General features: G+C 37.3%; 1 protein-coding gene across 2 annotated transcripts in view; it reads left to right on the top strand.

Moving 5' to 3' along the window:
• Positions 1-9851, top strand: part of PUDP (pseudouridine 5'-phosphatase) — a 77025-nt gene extending 67174 nt beyond the window's left edge. For both annotated transcript variants that reach the window (XM_063392806.1, XM_063392807.1), the window contains exon 4: positions 9256-9851. In XM_063392806.1, the coding sequence (XP_063248876.1) occupies positions 9256-9432 (177 nt within the window). In that variant the 3' untranslated portion in view covers positions 9433-9851. The remainder of the gene's footprint in view (positions 1-9255) is intronic.
• Positions 9852-25788: the final 15937 nt, after the last annotated feature.

The following is a 25788-nucleotide window of genomic DNA, read 5'->3' as shown; positions in this document are numbered from 1 at the left end:
AGGGTGACTGAGCACTGTTGCAGGTTACCCAGGGAGGTGGTGGAGTCTCACTCCTTGGAGATACTCACTGTCTTGTCCTGGGCTGCAGGTGTCCCTGCTGGAGCAGGAGGTTGGCCCAGGTGACCTTCAGAGGTTGCTTCCAATCTCAGTCACATTATCACAGAATCACAGAATATTCTGAGTTAGAATGGATCCACAAGGAGCATGAGTGAGCTCTTCACATGAGCTCTTCAGTGAATGGCGCATACAAAGATCAAACCCCCAACCTTGGCATTATTAACACCATACTGTAACCAGCCATCCTGGAATCATGTGATTCTGAGTCTGTACAATACTTACATATAATTTGCTTATTTTCTGTGTATATATGTGTATTATGTGGGGTCCATAACATAGCAATAAATAGTTAATAATTGCATAGCAAAATAATGTGGTAGCAGGTTTGAGAGTAACAATTCATCAGTCTCAGAGACGTGGACACAATTTAAATGGGAAATTAGCCCTCATCCCTTTTCTAAAGACTCTTGACTGTTGAAGGTCAGCAAATGCAGGATACTTCAGCAGATTCACTAAGTGATTCTTACTTTTAATATAAAATCATTATCGTATTGGATGAACAAGTAGTTTTCACTTAAGCATATGGCCTGATGAAGTATTTTGAGGACTTTGCCCATGAGATATTGTTTTACAGGCAAATATGTGGTAGTTTTTCTTTTGAATTAGTCTGCTGTCTGTCAACTTCATACTCTGTTGAATCTGAACATTATTTGTGGTTGAAATATACAGAATGAGAGGGGGTTTTAGATAAAAGTGATATTGAGAAAAGCTAATGAGAACCCAGAGACTGATAAGCTTGCTTCTTTGAAGAAGTGAGTACCCAAAAGAAGTATAGCAGAAATTGTATGACAGTAACAAGTTGCTGATACCATTGCTGGTATTCCTAAAGTAATGTTCATGTTAAGCCTGTGTGATGGCTCTGTTAGTTACTGATCTAATATGTATCTTAAACTGGATAAGCCTTATGACACACAGAGAGAGGCTATCTGTATGGAGACATCATGTGTTTATCTACATGCATACATACACAGAGTTAAAGAAACATGTTTTTCTGTTTTTGTTCATTGTTTACTCTTATGCATTGATTTATCTGCACACTTTTCCTTTCATGGAAAATGACCTGTTACTCTTCCTGTAAGCATGCCTGAGTAGAAATGAGAAGTGAGAGCCTTTGGTTGAAGTGACTGTTAGCATTCTCTTATCTGGTAGAACTGTTCTAATAGAAAAATAGGCACAGCTTGATAACTGTGTGTCATCAATGCATTTAAAAAAATGTTTCTGTGTGGTATATAAAATAGCTAGATCATATTAGGGGAATTTTGACAAAAGGATGTTGAAATATTTTGAGATTAAGACTTAAATAACTTTATGCATGTGAAATCCTTTTAAGAGTATATTAATTTTCTTATTTACAGAAATATTTAGGCTTGGAGTTTACAGTATAAAGAAATTTTCTAGAGGAGCTGCCTGTTTTAATGGTTGATTCACATAAAACTGCTTGATATTCACTGGTTTCCTTCTCTGCATTTTTCATAGCTTGAAATACCTAGGTAACTATTGCTTCCATAAAATAAAAAGAAAGGATAAAAAACAAGCAAGAGGTTAATGTGAAAAACACAACTTCTCTGCTGGAATCTTAAAAAAATAATTATTACTCTTTTTTTAAACTTTCCTCTTAATATATAGTACATTCTTATTAAAAATTTTGTTTTTACCAATAATAATTGTATTGATAATAGTAGAACTTGAGTGCACTTACAGTTAATCCCTCATTCAGGGTTAGGAGAGTGGGCCCATTGAATTAATTATTTCTCATAATAAATAATTCAAAAAGGTGTATCATACATAGTATATAGAAATCCAGTTTTATAATTAATTTTTACTTTTGGTGGTAGATTTCACATTCTTTAGAAATACTGTATTTAGCACACAGAAATAATTTCTCAGGCAAAGAAAATTATGTAAGAAATTTTGAATTCTGAGTTTCATTTGTTTGCAGAGTCAAAGCAGCTTTGCAAACTAAGAGGCTAAGAAATCATGTTTTGAAATCACAGGGACATAAAGTTATTTAAATAGATCTGGTTATTGATGTAATGAGGCTTTTAATTTCAAATGGGATATTTTTAGAATGCTGTTGCAAAAAAATAATTTATGGAATTATGACATTCCTAATCATAACCTAATGCCCACAGGTGGGCTGCTGTTGAAAGAGTCTGTTCATAAGTACTTGCACAGCCATTTTGTGGGATTACATCCACAATCAGCTTTAGGCATGGCAGGTATAAGATGGTAGGTTGAAGGGATGAACCTGTATGATTCAGATACTGCTCAACAGGAAGATTTACATTCTTCTTAACTTTAGGAGTTAACATTTTTTCCAACTTAGTTCTGTACATTCTTTTCCACTTTCCTCTGAAAATCTGTATTGAGAAGAGAGAATTGCCATTTTTAATGTTGGGTTTGTTGTTGGTTGTGGGTTTTTGGGGGGTTTTTTGGTTTGTTGTTTTTGTTTTTTGTTTGTTTGTTTGGTTGGGTTTTTTGGTTTTTTTGGGGGGTTTTTTGGGGGGTTTTTTGGGTTTTTTTGTTTTTTGTTTTTTGTTTTTTGTTTTTTTTTGTGGGGTTTTTTTGTTTTTTTTTCTTTTCTGTAGTTGAGATACATAGAAAATAATTATTAGAATTTTTTTAGTATTTTGTTTGTTTTATTTAAAGGTGATAGTTTCTGGCTTTGTGCTTGGAGTTTTATGCTAATAATCTTGGGTATTTTCTACAATAACTTTCAGCTTTGACTTTTGAAAGAAGGACTCTTTTCTTCCTGACCAGGAACTGTTAAAGTGTAACACAGCTATATCTCACCAAGTCACTCCAGACTGGTGACACTCTTGTGTATAGTTCAGTGATAAACTTGTACTGAATAGGAAAAAAAGACCTTTTCCATGACGTTTTTGCACTCCCAATGAAAACCTGTTTAAAGAGTAATGCCTCTTCTCACCCTTTCTCTCTTTATTGGAGAAATTGGGAAATGACATTATGTCTGAAGCATATGTGGGCTGTTATTAACACGTCCATCAAAGATTATACAGTCATTAAATAATGTTTAGATAAAATTCCTGTAAATTTCACTATGCAGGCTCATCTTTCTGTGTGGGAAAATAACACTAGTCAAGGAGGCACTATAGAATGAAAACAAACTATTGCCAAAATAAATTTATAAAAAATCGGTTTGCTTCATGAGAATCAAGTGCCTTCTGCAGCACCTGCTGAGGCAGTTGTAGGCAAGTGATGGTGTCCAGTTACCCAAAACAAACAGGAAGGGTACCTGCTCTGGCAGTCTGCACTTGTGGGTTCGTCCACATTCCCTGTGGCAAAAAGTTCATTGCTTTTTTTCAGGAAATACTTTTGGTTCCTATTTCCAGTTTCAGTTTGAGACTTAGAATTTGGATGCATCAAAACAGTTCCTCCTTTGGGTGTACCTGGTTTGTATCTCTGATGTGTTTGGTCATGAGATGGGCCCAGCCTCTTCTCCGAGGTGTAGAGTGATCATGCAGTAGACAACAGGCAGAAGGTGGAACACAGGAAACTCCTAGATTCTTGGGAAACCGTTTTCACCATAGGGCTGGTTTCACCACATGGTTTCACTATATGGGAACAGATGTCTAGAGGTGTGTGGAATCTGCATACTCGAAAATGCTCAGAGCTCACCTGGCCAAAGACCTGAGCAGCCTGCTGTGGCTGGACATGTTTTGAACAGGGTGTTTCCAAATGGCCTTCAGGCACCCCCTCAGTGTATTCTGTCCTGCAGTTCTGAGCTCTGCGTGCAAGGTGCATTGCTTGAATATGTGGTGTATTACATGCCAAGGAAGCCAGTGGGTTTAATAAGGACAGTTCTCTGTGAAAAGGAAGGCAGCACAAATTAACTGTTTCATAGTACAGAATTACTTTTTAGGCCACTTTTAGAGATAAGTGACATATAACTCCAGCATGTTATGCAATACAAGTAGCCTCTGTAGAGAACATTTTGAATATATGTCTTGTGTTCTCCATAAAAGAACAATATTCTTCTATGGTTAATCCAAGCTGCAGTTGACTGAGTTAGATTTCTGCTGCTGGGATAATTGGACACTGTTTCAGAAACGCCTGAGAATTTCTTGAGGCCTGTAAGACAAGTTACCATACAAAGTTCCCAGTGTGCTGTCCTCTAAACACACAGTGCTCTGTGAAAAGAGTGCTCCAGCCATCCGGAACAATCAGAGTAACCCCGCATGTAAATGTGACCTTCTCCCTGCCTCACAGAGCCGCTGTGTCTGGGGCTGACTGTCACTCACAGAAACACTTCCTTTCATTTGATCAAATCTTGAAAACAAGAAAGAAATATGAAATTTCTCCTCCTTCTTCTCCAAGGATCCAAATCATTTTATTCCTTCTGGCCTTCCTTGAGATAACATTCTTGTTACCTTGTGAACTGGTTGGTGAGAGAGTATCTGCTAGTGTGGTCAGAAATGTAAAGTGCCATTTATATAACAGCTAGAAACCCAGAGTGATCTAATTATGTGCAGATGTAACACTTCTTTTTTTTCTTCTTTTTTCTTTCTTGAAATTGTGCTAATGATTTTTTGTTTTGTTATTTTTATTGTAAATAATTTGATTTTTATATTGGTCTGCAACATACCTAGTTGTGAGTTAATAAAACTCTGAATTAAAAAGCATATGTGCATGTAATTTCCAAACAGTTCTTAATATGAATCATTGACTCATAAAGAATGGTGGCTGTAGTTAGTATGCTGAATATTCTGGCGCTTAATTAATTTGATTTTAAGTTTCCAGTTTATTCATTTGTTACAGCATTTAAAAACATCTTGGCTTACTCTTCATTTTCCTTAATGAAACTAAGTTGAGGGGCTGTAAGCTGTATTATTTTCTTAATAGCAAATTTAATATGGTTCTGTTATCCCTGGCTGGTCAAACTGGCACATCCTTAAAAGAAAATGAAATGTGATTCATTATTGTATTCACTATTGGAATTTTTCCCAACTATTTCTGGAAGGAGTGTAAATCCAAAGATTAGGAAAGAAACATTAATCACATTATTTCATTATTGTTTTTTCTTAATTCATCAGAGAATTAACACAGTAGGAGACCAAAATTGCAAATATTGCAACTGCTTAAAATGGATTCATTCAATAAAGTTTAAGTAACTCTGATGGTAAATGGATCAATTTTCCCCTTGTTCCCAGGTATTTGGAAAATCAAAACATAGGAAAGAAGAAAACATAAGTTGAGCTAAAAAATTGCCCAGCATCTGTGTTATAATGTTACAATTGTTGTTTTTTGTTTCCTCTCTTTTTTGTGGATTTCCACCATCTCCCATAAATGACAAAAAGCATATTTTAAGCATCTCAACATTTTGTATGAGAAATGGTTGATCTGTGTTGTATTCTGAATTATATTATGATTCTTGAAAATTTCTGAGTCACTCACATAACTAACATAGTTGGTTAGTATTGGAATTATTTTGAAAATCTAAAAAAAACTGAGCAAGGAAAAACTACAAAAGTTGTTGAACAAACCACAAACGATGATTGCACTAGTAATATCTTTCAGATTGAAAATTTACTTCTTTGATGCTACTTGGTTTTGAACTTCAACCATATATAATATGTGTTAGTTTTTCACAAAGATAAAAGAAAAAATACTTCTGGCAATGAACAGTCAGTAAGTTATCTGCAGAAATGAAAGGCCTGAGCACCTTCTGATTTACAGAAATCGAGTGTCATTCTAATATCTATGTGACCTGGATGTACTTAGTGAATTTCTTCCTGCAGCCCATCTTGGGGCTTTTTTTTTAGAGATATGATGATATTTAAATTAGTCCTTAAACACTTACAGAAGACTGCATTGTACATATATACATAAATTAATGTATAAGGGTACCAAGTATTTCTACAGTGCATATTTTACAGATCACCCATCATGCTTTTGACCAGTTGATTAGATTATGAAAGGGGAAAACATCAATTAAAAATAAAGAACTTACAGAGTACAAGATGAAATCCATAAGAAGCCCAAAACATAATATGTCACATTCTGATACCAAATGTTTCTGTGCCATTTGAGGACAGATGATGAAAACTTTCTTTTCATTCTTTCTTCACAGAACAATAGATGGTAGTGTAAAACTTGCAGATGAATTCTGTGCATATAAATCATGGCATGTTTAGTCTCGTCCTTCAGTCTCTTTTAGAGCTGATATAGTAGTGTCATATGTGGTCAAGGATACTTGTTTAATAAGAACTCCCTGTGCATATATATTACGTCCACAGGTCTTCCAAAATCTTAATTTTAAAACTGATTTTAATCTTTTATCCTTCCAGCCTTCTTGGTTATCACTAACCTCAATAACACTTATGGATATCTCTGTTAGTCACATAATTATTCCATCCAGATTTTAATAGTGGATAGGGTAGAGAGGGCCTGCTGTACATGCCAAGAGCCTAACTGACACTCTTTTCTTATATTCTTAAATTTAATGTAGGAGGATGAGGTAATGAGGTGCTGCAGTAATTTATTTCTCTGGTTAAGTGATTAATTTTTCTTTTTCTAGATTCATAGAGCAAAATATAAATGAATATACTTTGCTATACTTTTTAAAGCATTTAGTTCATTCAGAAGTGAGAACTGTCCTATATTAGTGTGACCTTTTGAGAGATCTCATAGAAGTAGCATTGATCAGTGACACAAGTTTTAGAAATAATGCACAGAAGCAGCCAGAATCTCAGCTGAAGTCTGTATAAATCTCATCTGTCTCTCAGTTGGAGTGATGCTGATGTTGCAATACTTATGCAAAATGGAAAGAACTTGGCTGCTTTCATATCTCTAAATTTAGTGTGTGGGTGGTCCAGGACAGTGAAGAGTTTATAACATCTCTGTGTATTAATAAATCCATTTTGTGTGTGAACCTCTGTAAACCTCTCATCATCCATTAAAAATGTGACTGTGCTGTTGAAAATAAGTTTCAGCAGAAAGAAAGATTTAAGGAAGACCTAGTACACTTATTTCCTGTAACATGCAAGACACTGTAATTATGGGTCATTTGCATGGTTTCTTTGGTAATTAAGAGTATTAATTGTGTCTAGTTCCAGGGAATTAGTTAAGCTTTCCATTATGCATATTGCCTTCCATAATCATTGGCTCCTCTCATACAGTGAGCTTAGTGACATCATGGAAGTCAATTAGGTCTTTCAAGGCGGAGCAGTGAAGTACATTCTTTTGTATGAGCTGGATCAGAAAAGGTTTCTGAAAGGCCTTGATAATGCTCTTCTGTGCAGCGTTTAAGCTTATTCTTTAAAAAGCAAAGCCTGTCAGAGTTCAATTTATTGTCCTTAGAGCGCTTAAGGTCATGAGCTAAGCTATTATTAGGAACAAAACCTATAGGCAGAGCCATGCTTCCATTCTAATAGCAATTGTACCAAGCTTTCCAGGATCAGCTGGTTACATATTTGAAGTTAGTAATAGTGTTAATGATAAACATTTGCATGTATCACATTGTACAAAGTGGAATGCAGTGACTGTACAAAGGAAATGAGTGCAAAAAAGATTGGTGTTATTCCTTTGGCTCACTAAAGATCATTAATTAAGTTTTACTTTGTTACATGCAAGGTAGAAATCACCTTTTACTTTTCTCTTAAGAGACTGCAAGTTTTCACTGACATGTTGAAAGGCAAAAATCAATATTTTAAAAAGAAAGGAAATCAGGAGAGGGTTCTTTCATTTTTCGCCTTCCACAATCTCTGGTAGATGGATATATATGTATAGGGCAGACATTTAATACATCTTTCAAAAATTTCTTCTTTGAATGTAATAAAGCTTTTGCAAGTTGCCACTTGGCTCCCTTAGAGCACGGCCGAAACAAACACTGTGCATCCTTTACGTCTTGCAGTGAAATAGCTATGTGTTTGAGAACCTAAAAGGTGCACTATGATGTTCATAGAATCATAGAATATTCTGAGTTGGAAAGGACTCACAAGGATCATCAAAGTCCAACTCCTGGCCCTGCACAGGACAGCCTCAGGCATCACACCATGTGCCTGAAAGCATTGATTAGTAGATGTGAGGAAAATTGCCCTAACCATCCAAACATCTGTTTGCAATTACTAAAATTACTTGTGGCAGTGATTTTGGCATTAGTAGTAATAGCAGTGCTAATAATATTGATAATAAATGCAGTATGAATAGGAGAAGTGTGAGAAACCATGTGTTAGTATAGGTCAGAATTTTTCAGGTCCTTGGATGCCAAAAGTTGCTTTGGGTTATCCATGCCCAAAAATTCAAACTGAATTTGCATGTCATGGACAGGAAGAGGAAGGAAGAGATGCTTCATTATATAAATTCTGAAATGAGCTCCAGAAACATTATCTTTCATTATATAAAATTTCACATTATATGATTTTTATACATTTATTTGTTTATTATTCAATATTCTGACATTAAATTACAAAATCCACATAAATAATGTATGATTGGTTTTAACAGCTTTGCTTCCAAACTGCAATCTGGAATGATTGTGACTATTGTAAGGCGTGGCAGTTCTACCTGCCTAAACTCTCTCTTCTCTAAATGTAACCTTCCAATATAATTTCTTGTTTTCTTTCTCATCATTGCTTTGGAAGAATTAAGCAACTAGAGTGTGACTTTGACAGCACTCTTCTGATAGGTGGTGTCTGTCTCCACTCATCCAAAGTCCTACTGCTGACCTAGGTAGTTTATTGTTCCCCATACCTTGTGCATGTAGGAAATGCCATACCTGTGAGTGAAAGCACTGCCATTTTGCAAGTTGTAAAGTTGGTTTGCAAAAGTTAAATTGCCTGCTTATAAAGGTATTTAGGCACTTGCTTAATTTTACTTTAAGCTTGTGATTAAACGCATCCCTATAAAAACACTTAGGAACATCTGGATAACCAGTTTCTGTGATTAAAGTAAGTGTATTGATGTTTTTTGAATTGAAATTAATTAAAGGTTAATTACGATGCAGATGTTCAAACTGAGAGGTTTGCTCTTGTTCTAATTAGGGGTGTCTAAGCCAAGAACAAAATTTATTTTTCCTACTAAGTTTCATTCAAGATCATTCTCTCTTTTAAAACAACCTATTAGAAGTTCATAGTAGCCTATTAATTCTTTTTTTCCCCTCACCTCCTTGTTTCTCAGTGTCTTGTGTTTGAAGATTCACCACAAGGAGTCAAAGGAGCCCTGGCAGCAGGAATGCAAGCGGTTATGATTCCAGATGAAAAATTAAATCCAGATCTTAGAAAGGAGGCAACACTGGTGCTGAAGTCCATGGAAGATTTCCGACCAGAACTGTTTGGTTTACCAGCATATGATTGATGCCTAATGCCTATGAACATGTTCTTGACTGGAGATAAATTAAAAGTGAAATGAAATTTTATTTTGATTTTATGATTACTTTTCATCTTTAACTATCTTCCTCAAAACTAGAGCAAAACAAAAATCCTGTTAAACACACTCAGTCTTTTACACATTACCTTTGATAAATTGTTTGGAATGTCTAGTTTGTCCATTCGATAAATGCTAATTAAAGTAACATCTTTCTGTTAAGTGAATCCAGCCTTGTTCTATTCATATCATAATGTTTTCTGGGAATATTATGGAACTATTTAGACGATTTATTGTAACTGCATTGGAAGCTTCTTTTTCTGTTTCCACTTGAATTACTTACTGTGTACATCTTAATCAGAAATCTGTTCTGGATTACCTTTTATCCCAATAAAATGTTTTTGACAACATTATTGCTATCAATATGTTTATTCTTTTCCTCATCCCATTGATGCCTTATAGTGGCTACCTAGAACAGAGGCTAAACAAAGTTAAGATAATAAAGTGAGTGTTTAATAAAGCCTTCAAACCTTGGATAGTCAGAAGCCTTCCAGAGGCTACACCCAAGATGGATGATGGTCATGAGTTTTTCAGACAGATGTAAGTTTGGTTTATTTGCATATCAGGGGTTAACTGTCCAGGTAATAACTTCAGGTAATGATGTCATATTCCCCCAGCTCACTCTCCCCCACAAAATTCACTTTTGTTTACACTTTTTGCAGCCTGTGGCTGTAGGGTGTCCTTGGGTTCCAGGCCCAGAGGAATTGTTTTGTCTGACCACACTGTGAAGACAGCAGTGAACACTTTATATGAAGTTTAGAGTTACGCACTAATGCAGCACAGGATTTGAAAAATAGGAAGGCTAAAATCTTAAGGCATCACCATACCTGCCTATCTATTCCACTTGAATTGTGTTGTCTTTGTTCTTTTTTCCCCCACTTCTTTACAACAGGGATTCTGTTGTATTTTCTGTGGTTTTTGTGTTCTTAGTGATTGAATGAGATGACTTTCAGACATCTCTTAAAACCTCCATTATTATGAAATTCCATTTTTATCTCTTCTGATATTTGATCACCTGCTAGGAGCTATACAAGTTTATATGATCTTAGAATTTAGCCAAAATGCTTTGCATTTTCTTTCATTTCCTTATGTCTTTCTTATAGTCCACATGTCATGTACCCTTCTGTTTCATTCTTGTGAAATAAGTGTGTCCTGTCTCTGTGCTTTAGTTCTGATAAAATTGTGGCCCTAACTCCTTTATCCAAATAGCTTTCTGTAGGCTGTCCTTAATTTCCATTTTTATCTTGTCCTTGAGCCCTTGTTTTTTTGCCAATTTTCCTACAGAGAGTTTTGCTATGTATTTTTAAAGATTTGGTTTAGATAAATACTTAAAATTTATTTTTCTGGCTACCATAATTTCCATTAAATGTTTGTGTTATCAGCTGTCCTTCTTACTTCCGTCTCTTTCTGGTATCTTGTCAGTACAAGGGTAGGGGCCTCTATAAAATGCTAGATACATAGACAGGTTTTGGTGGAGTTTACAACTACATGTATGACATGATGGAAGCAATGTCTTTCACCTTTTCTAAAGAAAGCTGTAGTATTTATGCAGCTTTATGACAGTTTTATAAAATTAATTATTGTATTCAGCAGTTAAATTCTCTTCATTTCTAATGAGTGTCCATGAGGTATTTCACAGTCTTGATAAAATATCAAACCCTATAAAGTGAAGAGACCTGAAATATTTTAAATCAGATCATTTCCATGTATTATGAGAAGACTGCTCTGACCTTGGGGTTTTTTTTAATATTATATGTTTATATATGATCTTCCTCACAAAAATATTTTCTAGGCATTCCTGGAGTTTAACTGGTTTAGATTTAACGTTGGTTTGTCAGGAACAGAAATTAATGAGTTATAGACCCTTCAGTATTTGTTGTGAATTTCCTTAGATTTTCTTCCTTCGGTATTTATAAAAACCTCAATTTTTTACATCTTTTATGTAAACTGTTACTATTTTCTTTTATAGCAGTCTGTTTATATCTCAAGAAATTAAGGACATTTTATTCTATACAGTCAGTCAGATATGATCTAGATTATACCAGAATTTTTTATACATATGGTATAATGCTTTGCAGTTAAATGCTTTCCATTCTAAGGATCTGGAGGCATTTTTACCAAAAACAGTAAATATTGATTAAGTGTAAGTATTCTCCATACATGTTCTTTCGTCTGGCCATGGATGTTGCTGTCATAACTGTTTGTGTAGTGACAACAGCCTGTCCCATCCAACCTGAACTCCATTTCTGGTCTTCCCAGACAAGATAACAGAACTATTGCTGTATAGTTCCTCCTTTGACTTATCTTACATAGCACAAAGTTTTACTGTAGAGCAATAATTCTGAGCTTTCAAATGTAAAACAGGTGCCTGTTGGGATCTCCTTCGTTCATAATTACTGAATTTCAACAAGGAAGTTACTATGTAGAAGAAGCTTTAATAAGCTGTAATTAGTACCTTTTTCCAAGTTTTGCATAGATTTAATTTAACTGGTGAGTTTTGCAAAAAAATAGAAGTGAGATGTCTCATACTTTACTTTGAAGGAATTGTCATCGAAGTAATAAAATTTTTTTAAATTTGTAAATGCAATAAATATATCACTGACAAAATCAGAATTACTTCATCATGACCACCATGGTAGGATCAGCATGGTTCTAATTTAATAGCCTTATCTTTATGAAAATTAATCAGGAAAATACTGCTCCTTAACTCATCAGCAAATCCTATCACGTACAATTATTTTTCTATTTACTTAGTATCCAACCTGACAGTTGTCAGTGAAATTATGGCCCCAAAACTGAAGTCTGTAAACCTGAGCTATATGCCATAACCTTTCCATCATTCTGGTAAAATTTTTTCCATGTACTTTTCAGCTTGTTGTTCACCAACTTCCTGGTCCTGTGCTGAACCATTTAACTGTTCTTAAAGTGATTTTGACTGTTGTTAGCTTTTCTCGACTAAATGAGAAATCAAAACAGGTCACAAAATTAAATACTTCTTCTACAGTGGTCTTAAAAATCCTGTCATCTCCATTATATTCGAGGGAGATATTCATGTCACCAGTAGATGACTGTAACCTCCCTGATTAACCATGTACCAAGTATCAACATATGTTTGTATATATTTCTTTACCCAGCTTTTGGTTGGATTTGTGGCTCTGTAGCTTGATCATCTCAACAACATCTGCTCAGAAAAGAATAAAAGGAAAAAAGGATTAAAAACTTGGATTCCCTCCCTTCCTTCCATCTGCTGCTTTCCAGATGAAGTCCTGTTCTGACTGAAGTGAAAAAAATCCATACCAGATCCTGGCTACAGATCATGAGAACATGTGAGCAATCAGGACATTTGAATGCTCCATCTGTGTTTTTTTGAAGAGGACTGTTAAAAACTAATCCAAAAAGTCTATCCTCTAACTCAGCAAGCAGACTTCAATCCCAGTAAATAGTTAACACATGCTTAATTCATTTTTATTAAGCAAAGAATAAGCACCAGCTTAATTTTAAGGATATATTTAATTTTATTTGGTTTAATACAGAACATGTACTTCAGGCATATCCTCAGAAGGATTCCAGCCTCCAGAAAATAAAGGTAAAAATTCATGACCAAGTTTTTATCATTGGAACACAGGATCAGCACAGCAAAATGGAGCTAAATTCAGTCAGGAAATAAATAATAAAAAAAAATACAAGTTTGTGATGTACAAACTATTGTGCTGAAACTTAAACTCCTTTCTACCTCACAAATGAATTAGGATTTACATTTTACTGGAACTTCAATGGGATTAATTTTGGTAAAATTTCCAGGTTGCAAAGATCTACATAAATGGGGTTTCATTGAATATATTCAAATAAAAATTCATTGCCTTGGAACAGGATTAATTTTAAAATGAAGTCTGACTTCTGTGAAGTTTGGCATTTGCCTTCTACAAATAAAGATCAAAAAAAGCTCAGATATTCATTCCTCATTTGGATTAGATGTCTTTCTACAGAATGCTATACTTAACCGAAGAAACCTCTGCCCAGAATCGCTCATATTGCATATATTCCAAAAAATGTCTTCAGTAGAATCCAAATTAAATATCTTTAACAAATAGAGAATGAAGCTTGAAATTTGCTGCTTTTTTGCTTGCTCTAGATACTGGTTATCTATCTGCTTTTTTTTCTTCTTCTTCTTCTTTATTTTTTTTTTTAATTAGAAAAATTTAGACCAAGAACACTAGCTAGGCAATAAATTCCACAATTCCATGGGCCACATCAAAAATTTGTTACTAATTTTTTAATATTAGAATAATGTTAAACAATAAAAATATAGTAACCTTTTTTTCCCAATTAATTTGTTTCCAGGCATTTGTTCCTAATTTAACTAGTTTGTATCGTCACTGAATTTACTGTGTTTTGGCACTGAGAAGTAGGACTGCTTTTTTTTTGTCAAACTAATGGAAATAAATTGAAATAGTGGAATGGAGGAAAAGGAGTTCTCTCTCTGTCCTAAGGGAAACATGACTCTCATCAACACTACGTGTTAACCTTCCCTTTGGCCAACGAGTCTAAGTTGTAGGTTTAATTAACTTATTATGATGAAGGACAGAAGAAGGGCAAGAACTCAAACTAAAGCCTGTGCTGGTTTAGAAAGATAGGTGTCTGCAAGGGAGGGCAGGAGCCTCCCTTGGAATGGAGAATGTAATCACTCTCCCTCCATATTTTTATAATTTTAAAATTAAGCGGCTCTTCAGGCATAGATATGAGGATAGGAATAACAGTTCTTTGCTAGTTTGTATAACAAGACAAACAAACAACAATAACTATGGCATTAACAACAAAACAGAAACCAGGAGCCTCGTGGCGGCCTTCTCGGCCGAGATGGGAAGGGATGGAGGAGAGGCTTTGCTTCACAAAACCCCGGGGCAGCCTGATCCCGGTGCCCTGCAGGACTCTGAGGAGCACCAAGCTGGAATGGCAGGGATGAGCAGAAAGCCCGGGATGGTGGATGAGATGCACCAGAAGCTCTTCAGTGGTAGGTGGAACTGTGGGGAAGGCTGTCCCGGCAGGGCAGGGGGTGGCGGGCTACAGCGTAGAGAAACGCAGGGCAGTGCCGAAGAAGCGACAGGGCAAGAGAAGGCGAGCTCAGGATTCCTGGACACACGAGCAGATGGTGGTAGGTCCCAAGGACTGGACTCTGGCAGTGCCAATGAGTTCTCCTCGCAGTAAACAACAGCTTGATCCTCCTTCTTCCGACGCCGAAGCCCTGTCCTTTTACCTGCCCCCGAAACTCGAGGTATCTTTCCCCTCTGAGAAACTCCCAAAGACAAAAGAACTGTAGCCAGATGCTACACTCCTCATCTTAACAATGTCTTTTGTTTTTTCTTAAGTATACCCGTAAGTACTCAGTAGTTAGTTTCCTAGCAACTTATGGGAGAAAATTCTATAAGTTAAAAAGAAAGAAATCCAACCCCCAGCAAGCCCCTTCCAAGAGCCAGGGAAGCCAACTCCAGGAGTAAGACTCACTGCATGTGCCAGTGGCTGTGTTTACACCAGATAGCTCAGTGAAAAAAAAAAAAAAAAAAAAAAAAGGTGTATATACTAGAGGGCAGAGGGCAGCATAAGTCTGTTGGTCTCTTCTGCTCTTCAGCCCTTTGATTTATGGGCTCTAAGCCATCATATTCAAAATGTTAGGTGCTGGCTCACTCTGGTGATTAAAACAAGCTTCAGCAGAGAGAGAACATTCCAGCTCTCATTTCTCTCTTTGTGGCTCTTTACCCAGAATATCTGCAATATGAAACAGGAACATGAATAAAACATTAGCAGGATCATTGTTAATATCCAAAGTTCCTGTGATTTAAAAAGTAGCAGAGAGGGCATTATTTAGTGGAGAGGAACAGAATGGTAGAGGAAAGGAGCTGGAGACCAGGACTTGACCCGTGGTGTAAACCATCTAGGATCTAGCACTCCAGTGAAATGAAAGAAGAGAAACATTAAAGTCTACCACTTGTCCTTAACAAAACTGTAAAAGCAGTAATTATGATGGGAAATTTTTTTGCACTAACAGAAGCAAAACTCAAAAACATATGTAAAGGCACTGTTATGAAACAGGTTTCTACAGATAAGAGTCAGCCCCTATGGCAACTAGAAGGGGATAATGATTTCAACTGCATTTCATCCATGCTATCAGGGTTACTTGAGTAAAGTGTATTATGGTGGTGTTAGTGACTACTCTTTGACAGAAACAACTTTTCCTCATTTAGAGAACTTTGGAAGTTGGATAACCGAGGTTAATTAAGCTTCCTGTAAATTTGACAAAACAGTTTCCACTGTATCATCTCGATGTCTTGCTAGTAATTTAATTGATTACTTCTATGTACATACCTAGAATGTGGGCAATGTGTCTAATAGTATCCAGTCCAAATCACTTTACGGCTGCAGGTAAAACTGCTATCTTACACTCCAATGTGATAAAATGAAAAACATTGGGAATTTCAAACTGGAGGGTTTTTGTCTAGATAACCCTCTTTTTTTTTGTGAAAAGGAAGTGTTTAGTAGGAGACCACATAGATCTACAACTGATAGAAAAATACACTTGCCACCAGCTCCTCACAAAGTGATGCAGCTTGTTTGGGGAAGAATGTAAATATGGTAGTTCTACAAAATAGTTTTATTCCAAATGGCTTTTTCCAAAAGCAGTGTAGTAGAAACATGTCAGGGAAAGAGGAAGATACACACAGATCAATCATTCTGAGCCTCCTCCAATTCTCTGCCTGAGACCATGAAAATAAGACGAGTCATTCTAGCTGTTAACCAAACAAATAAAGAAATGCACAGGTTTTATCTGTTTCCAGTTTTTTCTAATGCACATGAACTTTAGAGGTAAACAAAAATACATGAAATGCAGTTAGGCTTAACTTGCAGAAAAATCTCTGTACACTTTACTAGAAATACAGAGAAGTGACTTTGTAACATACCAGAACAGCCGCTGTTCTCAGTGCTTATCTCAGGTGCAGCTTCTCATGCTCCTGAGTTAATCAGCTGAGACATGGTCAAGAACTGGACCGTGGTAGTTGCACTGAAAAAGAGAACGTAAGTGCTACACTAGGGAATGTTTTTCCTTTTCAAAAGATGCTGAAAGACATTTAATAGTGCTACACCTTGAGAAGTGTTTTTTGCTGTAGCAGAATGTGATTTCAGCAAATATAATTTTGTCACATATAAATATTTCTTGTATTTAATTTGCTGTAGAATATTTGCAGAGACATGGATATCTGCCGAGGTCATTTTACGGGTATAAAAGTCTTTATAAGGTCTTATATCATTTTAGTATCTAAGCAGAGTGGTTTATTTACAAAGTATGTATCTGAAGGTGTGAGAGTTCTAAGAGCAGTCTTACAATACGATCAATTATAAACATAAACAAGCAAAGTCCAAATAAAACAATAACCAAAGCATAGAAATCTTAACACACAAAACTCTAATGAAACAGCAAACAAAGCATAGAATTCCTAACAAGCAAAACTCTAGTAAGACTATAAGCAAAGCATAAATCTGACATTACAGCCTCTAGGTAAATCACCCTCCCATCTCCTGACCCCAAGCAGGGTTTTCCAACCGTGGGGTCACAATAAAAGAAAGGGATCACAAGATCACAGATCCCAGACAGGGGTCCTGGCCACGGGGATCACAGTGGCAATGGGGGGTCCCCAACTCGGCAGAGTTCCCAAACGCAGGGTCGCAGGGACAAGGAGGGGTCCCAGGGGTCCCAAACCCCTGCAGTTCCTGGTTGCAGAGACAGGAAGGAGGTCCCAGGGTCCCGGACCCTCGCAGACTCCCCAGCAGCCCCGAACAGAGTTCCGGGGCAAACGCTGGAGGAGGAAAGGGAAGGGACAGGATCACAGGGGCAAGGAAGGATTCCTGGGGTCCCGCACCCTCGCAGGGGGAAGGGACGGGACCCCAGGCTACAATGGATGGTACCTTTAGAATCCCATCTGGCTCCCTAGCAAGGCTCCTTCCTCAGGCTGCAGGAGGTGGAGGTTGAATCGATAGATCGGATTGATCAATCGACCGACCGACTAACCCAGAGGCTTTTTATCCCAAATTACAAAATGCATATTCATATTTTTTATCTACACACTAGCCAATCTAGGTACAATTCTAAAGTTCGTAAAACTACAAAAATCAGTATCAAAACCTACCCACATAGCGTATCTATTAACGTAAAACTCTATCTTACTAGCATAAGGTTCTACCTTGTTATGTAGAAAACTTCTATCTTAGCATATATGAAAAACTCTGTCTTCCCTACATAAAGTTCATACAAATTACAAACAGCAGTCTACCCTATTTTTGTTATGTCTGTACTCTATCACTAGGCCTGAAGCTGTGTCCTTCTACACTGACAACTAGGACTTAGGGCATGTAAAACTTAAAGCTAAGGGTTAGATTTCTACTTTATGTATCTAAAGCTTTTATATACTCTAATTTTTCTAAAGGTTTTAATTCAATCTCTGTACTTCTCACTCTCGGTGGAGGATCCATGGAAACATGGACTCCAACAGATATCCTAAGGTGCTTTTAAGTTGGGGGAGAAGAGTTTTCATTATAGTACCGAAAGAATAGGGAGGAACAGGAAACATGAGGGAAAACAAGCGTTAATGCTTGCTAAAATAGCATCTTGATTTAAAATTGTGAAGACCATGCAAAATGTATTGTATTACTGTGTCCTCATTCTTGGATATGATCCAGAACTGCTACATTTTACCTGAAAAATTGGAAAGCTGATTAAGTCAAAATGGATTTCCTGGAGGCCTATGACTGCAGCCTTGTAAACTGATCCATTATAGCCCTCAACATTGTTCTTATTTCAGATGGCTGCATCTGAAACATTGCAAGACCCAGGGCATTTGGGTTTTAAGACCAAACATATTAGGTAACTGATTTTATGGGTTTTTTATGGTGCAGTATGAGACAGGAAAACATGGTGGTTTTTTCCCCTCTTTAAAGCAAATCTTACTATAAGGAGATTTATTAGTCATGTAATTTCATCCTGTCATATTTCCTTAACCTGTGTTATAACTCTTAGTAATGATTTTATCAATGTTATGGAGCACATATGTGACTGAAATCCATGTTTGAAATTTTTTTTTTCCCGGAGTGTCCTAAATTCTTTCCATGTGTTCTAAACACATTCCAATCATCAAATAATTGTTATTTTTGTTGGTTGAAGTAATGTGGTTTGTGAAATTGTCTAAAGAGTTCCTTTTAGTTCTTACTTTCTAATGAAGACTCAACTGTATCAGGAACAGGTTGCAAACCTCTTCTGGTACGAAGGACTTTTTGACATCTACATGAAAGGAGCAGGCTCACAGCTGTCATCAGTGCTCTTCTTAAAGCCAGTTCTGTATCTGATAGGAAATTAATGCTCCTTATAACCTCAGCAGAGAGTGCTGTATCCTTAGTGAAATTCATACCTGTGTGAAATTTTGCTGAGAGGATGAGGGAGGGAGGGAGGGAGGGAGGATCACAGGCCAGCCTGCTCACTGTATTGATGTGGAAGATATTTCTCATTATAAGATCTTGGATCTTCTTCCAAGCTTTTAAAAAACTGGGTATTTCTCAATAATATTTACTTTTACTATTTACAGCATTTTGGCCACAATAACCCCCTGCAATGTTATAGGCTGGGGATGGTGTGACTGGACACTGTCCAGGCAGAAAGGGACCTGGGGGTGCTCGTGACAGCTGCTGAACATGAGCCAGCAGTGTGCCCTGGTGGCCAAGAAGGCCAAGGGCATCCTGGCCTGGATCAGGAATGGTGTGGCCAGCAGGAGCAGGGAGGTCATTCTTCCCCTGTCCTGGGCACTGGTGAGGCCACACCTCGAGTGCTGTGTCCAGTTCTGGCCCCTCAGTTCAAGAAGGGCATTGAGACGCTTGAGCACATCCAGAGGAGGCAACGGGGCTGGAGAGGGGCTGGGAACACAAACCCTGTGAGGAACAACTGAGGAAGCTGGAGGTGTTTAGCCTGGAGAAAAGGAGACTCAGAGGTGACATCACTCTTTACAACTTCTGAAAGGTGGCTGTAGTCAGGTGGGGTTAGTCTCTTTCTCCAGGCAGCAGCTGACAGAATGAGAGGACATAATCTTAAGGTGCACCAAGGGAAATATAGGTTGGATGTTAGGAAATTTTTTTTACAGCAAGAGTGATTGGGTACTGGAATGGTCTGCCTGGGGAAGTAAAGGAGTCCACCCCTGGAAGAGAGGGGACCAATCCTGGATAAGTTTGAAAAAAGATTGGATGTGGCACTCGGTGCCATGGTTTAGTTGAGGTGTTAGGGCATGGGATGGACTCGATAATCTTGAAGTCATTCTGTGATTGTGTGATTGTGTGATATTAAGTTTCCAACCTTCCCCAGAAAATGGAATTATCACAATAAACTTTGCTTTAAAGAGACACTGCTTAAAGGACTAAACACTTAATGTGAACACCCCATGGGGAGGTTTACATTTCCTTTTCCAGTGACAGTGTAGGTGACAGTTCCAGGTGTAGCCTACCTAGACTGATCTTTAGCAAATAACAACATCCAACATGAAGTATCCTTTGCAGAGCAAGCTAACTGCTTTAATATTTACTGCAGTCGTGGTCTAAGATTTGCAGCTACCTCTACTTCTAATCTTCTGTGGTAGCATGAGTACCCAGTATAACAAATCTGTAAATAATCTGTAATTCTGTTGTATCTGCTTCTAATTGAAATATTGAGCATACCAAAAATTGAATTGCATATTTAGGACAGCTTGTATGAGAGGGATTGCATACTGAGTATCTGAGATGTGTTCTTACAAAGGTGATTGAGATCAGCCTTTGGGAGCTCTCACAGTTATTGGTTCTAGTCTGCCTGTTATTTTTACACAATACTCTGCATGCTTAATTCATTAATTTACAAACATTTCTGCTTACAATTTTCCTTCCCTTAAACCTGATTGTTATTAAAATGTCTTTTATGTAGGAGTTTTAGTTGGTTTTTTTATTTAGTGGGGGATTTGGTTTTGTTTGTTTTTGGTTTTTGTTGCTGTTGTTTGGTTCATTTTTGGTGTTCAGTTATAAGAGTTTAGTAACTGCCAAACAAAATAATCACTTCAGAGACAGGCAGGTGGTCATGGTTTAGGAATGGTATTGTCCAATTTAGTGCTCACACTAAACACATGCTACCACTCACTCCACCCATTTTCCCCTCGCTTTCTCCTTCAGAGGGTGGAAGATGAGAACTAGAGGCACAAAAAGTAAAGATCATATGTTGAGACAAGAACAATTTCCTAGCAACAGCAACGAGACAAGAAAACAAACAGTAACAGCCACAGTATTAATTACAAATGGTATAAGAAAAGGAATTATTCACACAGAAAAACTTCCTGTTAATAGACAATATCGGGTGTCTCCCTCTGCCACATTTTCTCAACCAGAAGAAACGCCTCCTCCCTGGAAGAGAGAATCCGTTCCACCTACCCCCAGCAATAACATGAGGTGGATCTCGGCCATGCCTCCTCCTGGCGACTGCAAAAATTAACCCTTTTTTGGAACCAGGACAGAATAAAATTATTCTCTCAGATGTGCTGTTTCTAAGACCATGATAAGGGCAAATTAGTACTAGAGTCTAGAAAAGCATCTGGCTTTAGGAGAGTTGTGTTTTGCTGGAAAACTTACATTAGTTCCGTGCACTGAATTTGTTCTACAGCTAAATATCTGATCCATTTTGTGCCATCAGACTAGGCAAAGTTCATCAGCAATTAATTGATGTGAAACATTCTATAGAAAATTTAAAAAAATACTGCAGACTATAATGATTTATAACAAACTATGACAGCATCTTCCTACCTGTTTTGGTGGCAGTGATAAGACTAAAAGTGTGCCATACACATTTTTTGTTTGACTAGGATAGCTAGAATGAAAGAAAAATATCTCTCATGAGAAGCACGGGTAATTGCAGCTCATAAAATCCTCTGTTAAATGGGCTATACATCACACAAGTATAGGCAGGCAATCTCCTTTTAGCCCATCTCTCTCTCCCCTGTCACCTTCCTCTTCCTGTCCCCCTGCCAGGTATAAACATTTAGGCTTAGCATGTGCTTCAAGTTAAATGCAAGGAATAATATATAGTTAAATTCCTAACAATAGATCAATATGTTTTGGAAGATTGAACACTATGCTTCGTATGAGTTCATCTTTGAAGATAAGAAGTCATCAAGTATGTGACTCTAATACTGGTGACTAAATACCATCTTCCCTGCTGGGTTTCCTGTCTGAGGTGTCATTCTTGGTATGGTATTTTTAAGTTCTGTTAGGTTTATGTAAAAAGAAATAAGATAAATGCTCTCTTCAAATGTATGGCTATACATCTGAATTAATGTCATATGCCTTGATAACCAAAAAAAATTCAACTGTTCTTGCCAAATCAATATTATTTTAATAGTTGAGGTTTGTACCCATACAAAAAGAAAAAAATTGTTGTTCTTATCTGTTTTGCTCAGTAACTTTTCTCCTTAAAAGTAAAAATGCGAAGAAATGTCTGATAAAATTTTATATAATCCATTCAAAACCAAAAAGTCAAAGAATTCTGAGTTCCCATGCCTGTTTGCACTTATTAATTACACACAGTCCTCATCTTTGATAGCAGATTCTGACCTAAAAGATACCCTAGGAAAACACAAGCTACTTCAAATGTGAAGAGCGAAAAATGTGCATTCTATTAAATGAAAAACAACCTGAAATTTGTCAAAAGGTAAAATTTATCACCTTATCAAGGATTTTTATGGGGAAACACCATCTAGATCTTTGTTTTACAGTGAATCTTATCCTTGTATTTCTCAGTTTACAGCCCAGCTTGCTGGCACAGTTATTGCTAGTGATTTGAACAAAAATCCCTTTTGATGTTGAAGATTAAAACTAATTCACTGGGATTCCTGAAATGCAAAGCCAACCAATTGCATGGACCACGTTTACTATGTACATTCAGGATGAATAACTAAATCATTGTAAGCTAGGAAAGCTTCCATGACATAAAGTAGCTAACATTAATCATGTTATCCCAAGGGAAAGACAGGAAAAAGGTTTCAATGACCATGAGAAAAATGTGCTTATGATCAGTGATCATATGATTGCTGCAGAGTGGCTAGATGGAAATTCAGACCTCACTGAATCCCCTTTGGTGTCAGGAGCCACCTTCAGTGCCCGGAGCACCTTGCTCCAGGAATGCAGAACTGTGTATTCAAAATGCTTGGAGTAAGAATCATCACCGTTGCAAAGCCCTACCCCTTTCTAAAGTCCAAAGCTGAGAAGAGCTGAGAAGTCTTCAATTATTGTTCACTAATGATAGGATGACGTTCTGCCCCCCCTTCCCCCGCCCCATACTTGCAGTGGCTTTTTGGAAATGCATGCAAACTAGTTGAATTATTCAACTCCTTTAGTTGTCTGATTGCATAGCTGATTACAGACATAAACAATCAGCAGACGTGAGCTTTGCAGATGGAATTAATCACAAAACACAAACAAAAATGTATAATTGTGATAAGTTAAAAACGTACAAGCCAGAGTGAAAACAGCATTTGAAATATTGGAAAAGTGTCAGTGATGCATTTCAGCTTTTTAAGGGAAATTTGCTTTAATATTATTATATTATATTTTAAGTAAAGGGTTTGTAATTATTTTTAAAAGACCACTGGCATCAGGAATATTATAACTCCACAATTTAATGACCATTGAAAAGAAGGTGTCAGGTATAAAAAAATGTGGTATTTGCCTATTTAATTTTACAATTATGGCTGTACATTTTACAAAAAAAAATTTCTGTTTAAGATCTAAAATTAAGAGAAAATAAAATAAAACAAACCTGTAATAGCAAACAAAAAATGGGTCCTAAATAGAATACATGTAAAGCTTTAGATGTCCATTCTATCTACAAAGAGAAGAGACCACTCTTTTATCCCCTTTTTTCCCTCATTCTCTTTCATCCCTTCAAATATGGAGCTTAATAACTCAGGATTACAAAGCATACTTCCTCTGATAAGAACAGTAAGAAGTTAGCATCTCAGAATTATAAACAAGTGTTACAGACTGAGAAAAAAAATCACTTTTCCTACATTAAGCTAGGGTAAGTGGAAGCAATGTTTTTGAGCTATCTTTCCACACTGTGGAGGGGAGCAATGTCTATATCAGGTCTAAGGTGTATGGAGTAGGGTTAAGATATCCATCAAGTAGATTTTGTTTGGATTGTTGATTCCACTTCTTTTTCACTTTTATTCTAGTGTAAATGTGACCAATTGCCATGTAAAAGTAAAGACATAGTAAAATGTAAAATGTAATTGCAACCCTTCAGCTGCTAAGTGAAATTAATATCTCTGTGCCTTTTCTTGCTATGTGTTTTCTGTGGGTTAATGTTACCGTAGAGCATCAGGAGGTCTCCTGAGAATTCTCCCATCCATGCCCATAATGGCAAAGCTGTTTCAACACACTGTCCTAAGCTATGGACACAATGCTTCCAGAGTAGCAAATAAGCAAGGACAATATATGGTTAGTTTTTCTGTTTGAGGCATGGCTTCTTTGTGTTTGAACATGGAATAAAATAAAATATCATGAATCTACAATGATTATCAGGGGACAAAGTAAAAGCTTTCCTTCAGTGTGTCTGTTCTCTTTTGGGGGACATGCAGATAATATAGTCCCTTCATAGTTCACAATAAAAAAAATTTCCATTACAAAAGTTACTCTGAAGGATGTTAAACTCTCCTTCTTCCTCTCACTTGGATGTACCATCAGCATGTCTATGTAATTTGCATCAAAGAATTTTAACAGAAATGTCAGAGGAGCTCTCTACACTGTCAAGGTTTTTCAATTTTCAAAAGTATTGAAACGTGGAGGATGTTCAGGAAACCTCTGGAACAAAAATTAATGTTGTGCCAATACATAAAAAATACTGCAGACTATAATGATTTATTATAAATTAGAATAGAAATAGAATAGAATAATGTATTTAGTATAAGCTTGTCATAATAAAATCAGAGTTAGAAAAAAACCCTAAATTCTTAGTATTTGACTGGGGATAAAATTAGAGGAAACTGAGAAGTTATATTTGCATCTTAACAGAAGTTATAACAGTACAGGAATTCTAGGGTAAAACACAGTTGCTGCTCCCTGGATGGGATGCAGTTGGTATGCTCAACAGCTCTTCCATGATGATTCCTCACACCCACCATCTGCACCCATAGCACCTGCTAAGGAGGATGGAACAGAGAGGGGAGCAGAGTGGAGACACTGTTGAAGAGCCCAGCTCTGTTGAAGTCCTTGCAGGGAGGGGACCTCGATGGTGCTTTGCAGCTGGGAAATTGCCCAGCAGCTGCCAGCCAGAGCACACAGGGGAGATGGCCTGCTGGTGAGCCAGCAGCTGTGGTAAAATTGCTCTCCTCCAGTGAGCTTGGTTCACTGTAACCTAACTGTAATATCGAGGCACACCTCCATCCCAAAGTTATCTCTGTCCAGGATACGACCACCCCTCCCTAGGCATGTGCTCTGTATTTTATTGACTGTATCTTTGAGAGAAAAGTGAGAGAATTTTGCACCAATCAGTAACAAAAGTGACTAGAATCACTTAAGCGTCACCTAAACATAAAGAGCCCTTTCACACAGAACAAACTGTCCTGGTAAGCCACAGCTTTGAAAACACTTGGGATCATATGGGATGCGTCCACGGGAAATGAGTTTCTGGTGCAGAAGCAAACATATTGGTTTGGAGTTGGCAAATCTTGCAGACAGGAGGCATGCCCCTTATTCCAACCAGCAGTGAGTGTGCCTGCAGACCTCACACGCACACCACATTGCTCAGTACAATATTCTTCAGTTAACTGCCAGCTGCACAGGTAATGCACACAGATACACAGAGCTCTCACACAAACACAGGCAGTGCCAAGGGACTCATCCTGCCTGTCCCACTCTGCCTGAGCAGGGGGAGGGTTGGCTACTGAGAATATAGAAATACATGTCAGCATTGAGGCTCTTTCCCACAGCTGGGCTTAGGCAACCAGGCTGGCCACAAGAGCCTTTATCACACACACAGACAATATCTTCAGTCCGGATGTGTTAATTTTAGACATGTTAACTTTTGAGCCAGAACTAGGAACACGTCATTGTAGCAATCTACAGCTTCCTCAAGGGGGGAAGCAGAGGAGCAGCACTGATCTCCTCTCTCTAGTAACCTGTGAGAGGACCATGTCCCCCTTTCCAGCAGATGTATCCTTGGTCTCCAGGCTGGAGGGCACTTGC

The sequence above is a fragment of the Prinia subflava genome, chromosome 3 (genome assembly GCF_021018805.1).
Source record: "Prinia subflava isolate CZ2003 ecotype Zambia chromosome 3, Cam_Psub_1.2, whole genome shotgun sequence".
Taxonomy (NCBI): Eukaryota; Metazoa; Chordata; class Aves; order Passeriformes; family Cisticolidae; genus Prinia; species Prinia subflava.
This window is presented reverse-complemented; position numbering and strand designations above follow the sequence as displayed.